A 12,393-nucleotide genomic window follows, 5' to 3' on the forward strand; every position below is an offset into this window, starting at 1 on the left:
TATGCTTTACTCCCTATATTAACACAGCAGCTGACAGATTGGGTGAGAAGCTGCAACTTGTATTTTGGAGGGCATTAGAGATGATTGTGCTAGTTCTAATTCCAGAACTGATCTTTTTAGCAGATTATGATGGATTACTCTCCACGGTGGTCAGCGCCTCCTGTATATATTTTAGGTGGAATGCTTTCTTTTGACACATACTTTACAGAGACATAAGTGTATCCTATTTTAATTAATGGAAGAAATGATTCATTCACAAGTGGAAGGTTTAATTAAAGAAAGGGTCAGCGTGGGTCAGCCATGAATTGCAAAATATCTCTGATGTTTATTATACTCTCCACCAACTCTGCATGCTGTCTGGAGTGGTACAGGGCAGTAAAGGCAGGCCCTGGAAAGAAAGAAAATGAAGTTTAATTAATTCACTCATTCAACAAATATTAATTGAGCGCCTACTGTGTTTTAGGTGCTGTGCTAGGCTCTGCAAATAAAATGGTGAACAGTCAGACATGATTTTTTGCACTTATGCCAGGGACAATGCAGTTGAGGGCACAAGAAAAGTGAGGAACAAACAAATAGAACACTATTATTAAAGATGGCAACATGTTTTCTGAAGGAAAAAATCATTCTGGGCTCTTCTCCTTGCAGTGTTCGGGGATTGTTTTTTAAAAATTTTAATACCCCACTTTACAGTGAGGTACATTTAACTTTGGAATATATCTCTGAAACCAATCTGACCCAAGTCTGCTAGATGAAGTATCTTATTCTTAGAAGCAGCAGTTATACATACTGAGTTGCAAAATATGTAGCTTGTCACAGTAGCTCCTTCCTATGAGGAGAGAAACTTTATGCTTTAGAATAGGACAAACCTGGATTCAAATCCTGGCTTCTCAGCTTAATCGCTTTCTGGTCTATGATATTACTTTGCTTTTCTGACCTCAGTTTCCTCATTTATAAGGAAGAATAACAATACATAAGGCATTGAGTCATGTGAAAAAATACATGAATAGTACCTAAGGCATAGCATTCTTATTAGTTAATGAGCATTAATATTTGTAATTTATCTTCTTACATTATTATTATTAGGAGTAATATTTTTCCCTCTCTTTTGGAACTTTCTTGATTCTATGTTTGTTCTGGTTGTTCATGTTATTTTCTTATCCCTTCATTTGATGACAGAGGTCATAATTTTTAAAGCACTGGACCCAGTCTGATATATGCTTAGTGATCAATAAATAACTGTCGAATGAATGGATAAAATTCTATCTCCTTTTGGAACTGGGTAGAGAATAAGCTGATAGTAAACAAAGTCTCTCAAAGGCTTCCCATAACACTTGGAATAAAGTCTATATTCCTTATCGTGGCAAACAGGAACCAACATGCCCTGACCTTTCCAGTCTCATCCAACAACATTTTCCCTCCTGTACTCAGCTTGAGCCATCAGCCTTGCCTGGAATGCCCTTTCTCTAGAACTGTGCATGGCTCACTCCTTCCAGATCTTCAGCTCTCTGTTCAAATATTTTCTCTTCCTGGAGACCTTCTCTGACCACCTTGCCTATTCATTTTCTCTCCCCTCACCCTGCTTTATTTTTTCTCAAAGCATTATCACTGTCAGAAATTACATGATATATTTCAGAGTTTACGAATTTGTTGTCTATCTCCCCCACTTATCACACGTGAACTCCTGAGAGCAGGAACCTAGACTGCTGGTGTCCAGCCCTAAGTCACCATGCCCCTGAATGAATCAAACAAACGAAGTATCTCTTTTCATTTTTGTAGGGAAATATATATATAAAAACTATCCAAGTAGTTTCTATAGTACAGTAGTCTACAAAACATAAGAAATCTTTCTCCCCAAATTTTTGCTTGCAGCACTGAATTTAATTTTTCACCACAGAATGACAGGAAGAGGGAAAATCAACTATTCTAGTGGTATGGAAAATGAAGACACAGCCAACAGGAGGTCTCCCAAAGCCCCAGTTTTAATAGGATTCCTACACATTTTACTTTCTCACCGTTGAGTCTGGCCCTCCTTGTAAGTTGCTTCCTTTGTGCTTAAAAAAGTAGTTACTCCTGTTCTCAAAGCCAGCAAACATAGATTTTCTTTAGTTTTCACATGATCTGGCTCAAAACAGCAGGAAACCTGAATGTTTCGTTTGGCGTCTTTCACTGACTGAGAACAGAACTGCAAACAAGAGAGGCGTCTCCTCTTGCCCAGGTGGTCCTAGCGCTGGAGAGGACAGGCCAGGACCGCGTCCGCCACCATGCGCTCCGGGGTCTGGAGGGAAGGTGAGGACCCTGGAGGCGTCCCTCGGGGGGCAAGCCTGAGCCTGGGTGTGCGAGTGTGGTGTTGCACAGAGGCTTTGCTGGCCTCGCCTGGAGCATTTTGACCCGCAAGTCTCTCCAAAGAGCCAAACAATGCCGGCTGTTCCTGGCAAGGCCGAGCCTGGCTTACTCAGATTCGTGTTTTAGGAGAGGTGCTTTGGGGTAACTGAGAAGGTTCCATTTCCACCATGAGCACATCAGCCCTGGTTTCCGCTGTGCAAAAACAAAACTCTCAAAAATGTTACCGTATCAAATCGATGTGGCTTTTGTTTTATAAACAACTTTTTTTTTTTTTTTTAGTCTGTGGAAACTGTAATAAAGACCAACACCATATCCAGTTGTTTTCCAGAGAAGCGGCTCCACTTGGGAGACTGTCTCTCAGCGTGAGGGGCTGCTCTTTTTTTCCAGCAGATATTCCTACAATTTGACTCCGTGTGGTCAAGGGCATAGCAGTGGATCCTCAGCACCTCAGCTTGGAACCGTGGGCTTCTTTCTGCTTCTGAAAGAGAGGGCTTCAGAACCACTAATGGAGCAGTGGTGGGAGGCAGCCAGTCAAGGAAGTGATCTCACAGAGGAGCTCAGCTCTGCTGGAGAAGGGGAAGACTCCCTTGTGAAGGAGGCCATGAATGTGGGGCCCACACATCCCACAGGCCATGAGAACACTTCACGAAGGCTGTGATATTCCGAGATGCCTGGACGACTCCCTGAAGCTCATTGCTTCCAAATGCCTTCCTTCTTTCAGTACGATTTCATTTAAGACAAGTAAGATGAAAGCTTACAACAGGACGTCACTGATTTTGCAACACAAAACAGGCAAAGGTGATAATATTAATGGAACAAATAGGTTTTGGGAGAAAATTCTTATTATTTGCACACATTAAAATTCACAAAATAGAGTTGGGCACCAGAAACCTTTCCCTTGTGACTGAGAAACCATGGCTTATCTGCAATAATCCACGGAGGATGGATCCTATCCAAAACCGACTCCAGTGGAGAATCGACTACTGAGGGAATGTGTGTAGCACATTTTCATTCTCAGATTTCATGAAGAAATGGTTAAAACTCAGCCCTTTTCAAATCTGGCTCTGTCACTTACTAGTCATGCCTCAAATCCCACATCTATAAAATGGAGATAATAATATACTTATCTAAATGTTTTGTTATGAAAATTAAATGAGATAATCCGTGAAAGTCCTTGGCATAAGGTCTGACACTTGGTCAAGTGCTCAATAAATGTTACTTGTAAAAATAACTATTATAACAATTATAATTTATGACATTATTATTATTAAAATTAACATTTGTTTGTAATGATTCCTATCCATTTCATTCTATTTTTTCTTCCATTTTTCACTGCCTTTTGAATTCAGAATGTCTGGTAACCTGCATATTAAGTGATGAAATACAAAGTAACTGTTCCTCAACATGAATTTCTCTGAAAAATACTGTAGGTTATGCTACAGATTCCTGTAAGCATTTTGCTAATTTGAATAGCAAAATAACACTAAAATCAGCATGCTTTTCTATCTAGACTATAAGCCCCTTTTTAGCACTTTCTTTACTATTCTTTCTTCAGCTCCTAGCACATGGGGCTGCTCAAAATATGTTTGTTGAGTAGATAAATGTTCTTTATTCATACGAGAGAAACAACAACAATAAAAACAACAACTCCTTGAGTAGCCTCTACTTCTCTTCCATCTAACACTTTTCCTACAAAGAAATTTCCCTGGTTAGTAAGGAAGTTCTAAGATAGAGGTGATCATGGGCAAGGGAACCTCTGTTCTTGTATTTCACTCTTCCTGGTGGTCTGTGTTGAAAATAAGGTCACTCCGAAGTGACAGAGTGGCATGGACATATATACACTACCAAATGTAAAATAGATAGCTAATGGGAAGCAGCCACATAGCACAGGGAGATCAGCTGGGTGCTTTGTGACCACCTAAAGGGGTGGGATAGGGAGGGTGGGAGGGAGACACAAGAGGGAAGGGGTATGGGGATATATGTATACGTATAGCTGATTCACTTTGTTATACAGCAGACACTAACACAACAATGTAAAGCAATTATACTCCAATAAGGTCACTCTTAGGAAAAAAGCTATCTGATTGCCTAGTGCCCCTCCTTTGATATGTCATTTGAAATACTGACATTATTATTATTTTTTTTTAATTAATTTATTTATTTTTACTTTTGGCTGTGTTGGGTCTTCGTTTCTGTGCGAGGGCTTTCTCTAGTTGCGGCAAGTGGGGGCCACTCTTCATCGCGGTGCGCGGGCTTCTCACTATCGCGGCCTCTCTTGTTGCGGAGCACAGTCTCCAGACGCGCAGGCTCAGTGATTGTGGCTCACGGGCGTAGTTGCTCCGTGGCATGTGGGATCTTCCCAGACCAGGGCTCGAATCCCTGTCCCCTGCATTGGCAGGCAGATTCTCAACCACTGCGCCACCAGGGAAGCCCCCTGACATTATTTTAATAGCGTCTTTCTTAAATTAGGGTTGGAATTCTTTTCTCAGCATAATCCTTTTCTTTTCATCCATTCTAGGAAAGAGCTGTCATTGTCTCATGTCCCCAGTAATTGGATAAGTGATTCTTCCTAACCTTGAAACAACTAAGTAGAAAGTATACCCAGTGACCTTAAAATGGACAGCCCTTGCCTTTTCTAATTGGCATGTGTATTCTAGAACTCTTTGAACAATACTTTGAGTTCCTAAACCTTCTTATAAAGGGGTGTGTGTGTGTGAGTCGGTGAAGGATGGGGAGTTGGTGATAGAGGGATCCACCTCCTTCATTTCTAGCTAAGTGACGGGGCTTCCACTTGGCCACGTGGAGAGAGCAACATGTTGGCACATATAACCATGGCCTGAATGCTGACTTCCACTGGGAAATCTAGAAGCTGAGAAACAGAATGACTGGCCACTTTGATGGTGGAATCAGGAGAGGGCTGCTGAGCTGGGGAAAGTCCTGCACACCCTTAATTTGATGAGACAAGGGATGAGTATTTCCCATGGACCAGATGTGGGAAATGCTGAGGAGAGAGCTAAGCTCCAGACCTTTTAAGAACTGTCCAGTTGAACCTCCTGGGAGAAGGAACTCCAGCAAGTGTGAGTCCATGGAGAATGGCCCCTCTTGAGCCAGGGTCTGCAGATAGGAGAAACATCAAGCCAAAGGAAAATGTGCATTGAAGTTGCAGTTGGAAGACCCAAATGGGAACTTCCAGAAAAGCCCTGGAAAACACTCCACTGGAGAAAGGGATAGCTTTAAACATTTGTCAGGCCCAAGAGCATGAGGCCAGCCTATGATAGAACCAACTCAAATAAGGGTTTTCTTGACCTTTATCTCTTCTTCCCTCCCTTGCTCACAGACCATAAGAGTCAGAAATTGGATAGCAGGCTGGGGGATAGGGAAAGGGAGAGCCAGGAGGAAGAAAAATGCAAGGACTCACAGACCCTATCCCCCCTTGCTCACTATGACATATTTCATTTTTTGTTGGAACATGATCTGATTTACATTTTAGAAAAATTATTCTGGCTACCTTGTGGAGAAATGACAGAGAGACAATAGAGAAAACACAAAGACCAGATGCAGGGCTATTTCACTTGTCTGCAGGAGGCATAAGGATGACTTGGACCAGGGTAACCAAGTGGAAGTGTTGAGAAGTGATCGAATTCAGAATACATTTTGAAGCTGGTAAGGATTTGATGCCTGTGAGGAAAAGAGAAGAGTCTTCTTTGACTACAACGTTTTTGACCTGAGCAATCCTTTGAGTGAATGAATCCATTACTGAGTGAATGAATGAATTGGGAGTCATTAAAGAGTTTTCAAGTAATCAGGTCAGATTTATATTTCAGAAACCTCACTCTAGTGAGGTTTAGTGAAGGATGGACTGGGGACTGAAAGCCAGGTGACAAATTGGAAGGCTGTTGCAATAGTCCAGGGGAAAGACATTGAGGTTCTGAGCTCAATGTCTAGGTAGTAGGTATGGAAAGGAAGGGATAGATCAGAGAAATATTCGGGATATTAAATTATTAAAGTGTGGTGATAGGATAATTGTGAAGGAGGAGAAACATAATGGCTTCCAGATGCCTGGGTGAATAATAGTTCCAACCTAATGATGAAGAACATGGAAGAAAAAGGTGTAAAGGAAGAAAAGAGAGGATAGATGTTATGATGGTTAATTTTACTTGTCAACTTGATTGGGCTAAAGGATGTCCAGATAGCTGGTAAAACATTATTTCTGGGTGTTTCTGAGGGTGTTTCAGAAGAGACTAGCATTTGAATCCATAGACTGAGTAAAGAAAGATTGCCCTAACCAAAGAGGATGGGCATCATCCAATCTTTTGAAGGCCTGAATAGAACAAAAAGGTTGAGGAAGGGTGAATTTTCCCTCTGCTTGAGCTGGGACATCCATCTTCTCCTGCCCTCAGACATCAGTGCTCCGGGTTCTCAGGCTTTTGGACTCAGACTGGGACTTACACCTTTGGCTCCCCTGGTTCTCAGGCCTTTGGGTTTGGCTGGAACTCCACAACTGGTTTTTCTGGGCCTCCAGCTCGCAGACAGCAGATCATGGGACTTCTTAGCTTCCATAATGAAGTGAGCTGATCCCTCATAATAAATCTCTTTCTATATTTATGTGTATGTGTGTGTGTATGTATATATATACATATATATATATATATATATGTATGTATGTATATATATATATATGAGACAGTTACTCTGTCTCATGCTGGAATAACACTAACAGATCATACACACTCTAGAGCTCCCTGTGGAATTGGCTGAGGTTTTGTCAGGCCTGCCATCACAGTTGGACTTCTCTCTCTGCCCAATCCTGCTTCCTCACCTGCCTGCCACAGGTGTTGATCCCTAATAAACATCCTGCATGTCAATCTCCATCTCATTCTCTGCTTCCAGAGAATCCAACCTATGACAGTTGATACCAGAAGTGGTCCAAAAGAGTAGGTGATTGTTGGGGTTTGGGAGATGAATCACTTACTGGCTGACTGGCAAGGACTCCACCACTGGTGGTAGGTAGGAGACAGACAGACCCTGGCAGTGGGTGTTGACCCTGTTGTTCACAAGCTCCTGGATTGTGAATTGAAACGATGTATCAGAGGAGGGGATGGTATTAGCTGGTGTAATGCATTAGGCATTTGAGATGTATGGGGTAATTACTAATTATTAGGACAATGGGATTGGATACTTCTTGCTAAGTGCAATTGATACACTGGAAAAAGATAATGAAAAGCAATGAGAGATAAATAAGCAATTGAAAAACCAACTGTGAAAGCCAGAGGGGCTCCCTGGTAATATGATGAGGCTCTCATTTGCTACAGTAGGAGGACAGAGAAAGATGAGGCCTAGGCCCAGGACTTCATAGTCAAAGTGGCTGAATTCTAGAAAAGATTAAATTACCAACCAAAGCATACCTGTTATGCAGGGTTAGGGCCCTGGTTGGAAAAAAATTAAAACCTCACACTTGGGATTATCTGACTGAATGCTCCTTCAAATTTTGAACTCCTAGACTCATCTGAACTCTCTCCATCTTGAGAAATGGCCCACTGTCCCTAGTAAGAATGAGAACTCCCCCATGTTTGAAGACAGTACAGAGAATTCTGCCCTGCAAGACAATAAGTGCCCCCTCAGGACCTTTGCCCACCTCTCCTCATTGCCAGTAGGCCTATAACTAGGATTGGGTCACAGCAATGCAGCTGGAGATGTACTAGGTCTCATAAAGAAAGGAAGCAACTCTTCTCCAAAGGTGCAATGAGACATAACCGATATGTACAGCAGAAGCTGTGGAGTAGGTGTGGAGCTAGATTCTTAGGGTGCATGATCAAGGGGACTGGAACATAATATTGGATAAGGTTGAGTTTACTGATTTGGAAGCACTCTGCTAAAATACAAGATATAATACCCTGACAGGGACTCCAAGAGATGATACAAACTCACTTCTAGGACAGCTCCTAAAACTATTGGAAAAAGCAATGGGCCCCATTAAGTGAAATCAAAATGTCAGAATTGCTATTCCAGATGGTTGAGAAAGTTGTTTAAAAGGTTCACAGAAGTAGGCATGCTGGAAAGGCTATACTAAGTAAGGCTAGAAGACTCACCAAATGGTTGGGCTCCATGAGAAGGCCAAGAAGATACACGATTTACCAAGACCAGAAAGAATGTGCTGGTGAGAATGTCAGAATGCCTCTAAGACACAAATGTGATCTTACTACCCACTGCTTAAAAACTCTTTAGTGACTTCCCATTCTTTTGGGCATTATGGAAATGTTCCAGAGCCTTGTGCAGTAGGCTAAGTCTCTCAGTGGGAGAGGCCAGTTCAGAAATAGACTCACATAGCAATGGGCATAATGGGATTCCCAAAGCAGTAGAGGTTAGGTAGTGGTGCTTAACTGCTTGAAGTCGAGTGGACACAATTATAATGAGACCATAGTTAGAGCAGTGGCCAAGAGGGCTTGACCTGCAGAGATTTACTAGGATACTTAATAGAATATGGCATCCCTCAAGGCAAAAGAGATGGACAGCCAAAAATTGTCTTAATCAGTCTTTACCTCCAAAGAAATAAAGGATAGAGGATCAGGGGGCTGAAGGCAGTTACCCTAATTTTAAAAAGGCACAGTATCTTGTCTAGTTTCTGGACTTGAATCTATTTTCAGACCCAGACTCACTAATTCAACAGGAGGCCAGGTCTCCAGGAGGAAGAACACTGTAACACTCCAGCAAATGGTAATGATTTCCCTAGTCCTTCTCCAAAAGGAATAATGGCCATGTAGGACCTAATTACACACTGAGAAAAAGGAAATACCCAAACATTTCAAGGACTATCGGACACAGTATGAATAATCAGAGATCTGAATCATCATCATGGTGCCTCTCTTAGAGTAGGGGACTATAGGTACCAAGTAATAGATGGAATCCGGGCTAAAGTCCAGTTTACTGTGTGTTCACTGGATCCATGACCCACCAGTGGTCATTTCCCCTGTCCCTGAATTTATAATTAGATTTGATATACTTGGTGCCACTCCCATATTGGGTCCTTGATCTATAGGATAAAAGCTACCGTAGTGGGTAAAGTCAAGCGGAGGTCTCTGAAAATGTCCTACCCCCACCGCATCCAAAAGAGTAAATCAGAAACAACATCACGTTCCAGAGGGATAGCAAAAATTAGTTGAGTAATCTATTGTCATCATCTAATAGCCATCTGGTCTCTGCAAGGACTAGACTGGGGAATTAAATGAAGTTATGGTGGGACCTCCATGAGGAGGCTACAAAGCCAAGTGAGAAGTAGTGGCAAGAGAGGAGGGAGGAAACCAGGAGCCATGAAAACCAAGGGATGAAAGCATCAATACCAGCAGAGAAATGTAGTAAGGTCTGAAGGTGTCCACTGAAATTGGTAAACAATATATCACTAATGACCTTAGAAATAGGAATTCTAGCCAAATCAGTCATTTAACAAACATTCATTGCATATGTTACCTACTGCTAATAGGTGGTTGAAATAGATATGATCCCTTAACCCATGAAAATGTATAGTCTAGTGCAGGGGTCCCAAAGCCCTGGGCCGCAGACCGGTACCAGTCTGCGGCCTGTCACACAGCAGGAGGTGAGCGGCAGGCAAGTGAGCAAAGCTTCATCTACAGCTCCCCATTGCTCCCCATTGCTCGCATTACCGCCTGAACCATCCCCTCTCCCCCGCCCCCTTCATGGAAAAATTGTCTTCCACGTAACAGTCCCTGTTGCCAAAAAGGTTGGGGACCGCTGGTCTAGCGGATAGTGGTGAAAGCCAAATTTGTGTGCAATAAAAGGAAAGGAAATAAAGTCAGTAAGTGTGTATTACTTAAGGTTTGGAGATAATAGAAGTATAAAAATATATGGACACTTAGAGCTACAAGTCCACACCCAGCTCCATAAGCACATATTCATGAAGCCCAAAAAGAACCCCTTGGCTCATTCCTAGTTGGTTTCCGTGTAAGAGGGGCCAGCTTACCGCCCCTCAGCAGATGTGCCTCAAACATCTTGATCCTGAGAAGTTGATTCTTGAGCCGAGATACAAAGGATTAAGTGTGAAGTGTTCATGGGGCTGCGGGGCTGAAGGGGGAGTGTTTCCCTCTTCTAGCTACTTTAGTTGGGAGGGAAGAGAAAATTCTGTGGCATTTATGCCTGATACCTCCAACTTTCTTGATGAAATAGAAGCCAGAACCATCTTAATGGTTGGGTGTGGTCTTCACTGTATCTGGGCAGACAGGTCTGGGTTGGCTGTATTCAACCAAAGTAACCACAGGCTTCTCAGCCTAAACGGAAACCAAGGTAGGTATTTCAAACAGAAGGGACTTAAGACAGAGAATTGGTTACAAAGATGATGGAAAGTTGAGAGGGCAAAAAGGGCAAGCAGAGGTAACCCAAATATTTGTAACTACAGAAAGCAGCTATGAGTCAAAGGTTATGGGAACAAAAGAGAAGAGAGAGGGCCTAGAAGAGGTCAGAAGAGGCCCACACGTACATGCTGGTGCTCAGAACTCAGGGAGGGTGTGGCTGGCTGGTGCTGGTACTTTTAAGAGGGAACAACGCAACTGGATTGGGGAGTGCCAAATGAAGCTGGGAACTGAAGCCATAGCTATACTTTGCTGCTGTTTTTCCTGTAGTGACATCAACACTAGAAATAGAAAAAGTCCTTCTACTTCCTTCCATCTTCCAATCTCCCTCCAGTTCTCCCCACTGACAGTCCATCAGCTAATAGGAAGCCACCTGGCAAAAGTTTCTCAGAAGCATAGTTTGCAGACCCTGACCCAACATCACAGAGCAGAACATAGAGGAGCTGGAGTTTTGGAGCTGAACCACGACCACACCAGAGAAAATGGGTGACTGGAGGGCCTGAACTTTTTGGCTTAAACAAAGAGACTGGTGCACTAGAAAGCCAGTACGTGTAGGTGCTTGTACAGCCAGCAGGTATGAGGTATGACCAGGCATTTCTCTTCCTCTTTGTTGGCTGGTACTGGCATTTGCCAAGATGCCACAGAGCCTGATTACAGTGAGAATATAGCATTGGCAAGGGTACCGAGCACATCTGGCTGGTGCCACTTGTGGTCCCAGAACCTACATCCTCTATGCAAAGGAGTTCAGGTAGACCACCACAGTCTCTTCTTCATGGTTAAGGTTTTCCTAGGTAGAAAAGCATTAGAAGAGCTTTCTAGGGCAGCCAGACCATATGAACAAAATTTAGAGGAGAATAAATTATACAGCATGTTTGGAAGATAGTCAAAGCATCTCCTCCTTTTTAAATTTCCTTTACAAGATGGGAAGGAGACTTTTAAAATATTTTTTAATCTATAGTTTTCTTATGTAGCAGAGGTAGCTAATTAGAAAATACAATGTGAAAAATATCCCATTCTCAATATCAGTTGAAATTATAAATACTTAGGAATAAATTTAAGAAATGTGCATAACTTGTCTATGGAGGAAAACTGAAAATTTAAAGGACCAAAAATAACGCTGGAATATGTGGAGAGATACAGTCTATTGGAAGTTTAAATATTATTAAAATATAAATTATTCTCCAATTTATCTAGATGTTTAGTAAAGTTATCCCCAAAAAAGCACTTGACATATGCTTAAATATCCTGAAAATTAATCATTCTCATGCAATTTGATGATGTTCGTACTCATATAATTTGATGAGAACATGAGTTGATAAAGTTATTCTAGAAACAACTTGGCTGTGTGAATCAAGGATTCTTTTAAATATCTATATATTTTGATCCAGAATTTTAGTCTAAAAATTTATCTAAAGAAATAATCAGACATGCTGATAAAATTTGCCTCCAAGTATGTTCATTATAAGGTATTCATAATTTACAAAAACTAAAAACACCCTACATATCTAGCTATAAGAGAATGTAAGTAAACTATATACTCAATAGATATTTATACAGAAAATTAAAAAGTATTATCCATGAGTATTCAAAGATTGGGGGAAAGTTTAGGATAAATGTTAAGTGAGAAGAACAGAATTCAACATTTTATATAATGAGATCCATGTGTGCACATATGTGTGTGTATATGCAT

The 12,393-nt window shown here is 41.7% G+C and overlaps 1 protein-coding gene across 1 annotated transcript in view; it reads right to left on the reverse strand.

Annotated features, from left to right (window-relative positions):
• Positions 1-248: 248 nt before the first annotated feature.
• The window catches only part of TM2D1 (TM2 domain containing 1), a 140,059-nt gene continuing 127,914 nt past the window's right edge, over positions 249-12,393 (reverse strand). The window contains exon 6 of the mRNA XM_059899049.1: positions 249-388. Within this exon, the coding sequence (XP_059755032.1) occupies positions 329-388 (60 nt within the window). The 3' untranslated portion in view covers positions 249-328. The remainder of the gene's footprint in view (positions 389-12,393) is intronic.

This window comes from Balaenoptera ricei, chromosome 1 (genome assembly GCF_028023285.1).
Source record: "Balaenoptera ricei isolate mBalRic1 chromosome 1, mBalRic1.hap2, whole genome shotgun sequence".
Taxonomy (NCBI): domain Eukaryota; kingdom Metazoa; phylum Chordata; class Mammalia; order Artiodactyla; family Balaenopteridae; genus Balaenoptera; species Balaenoptera ricei.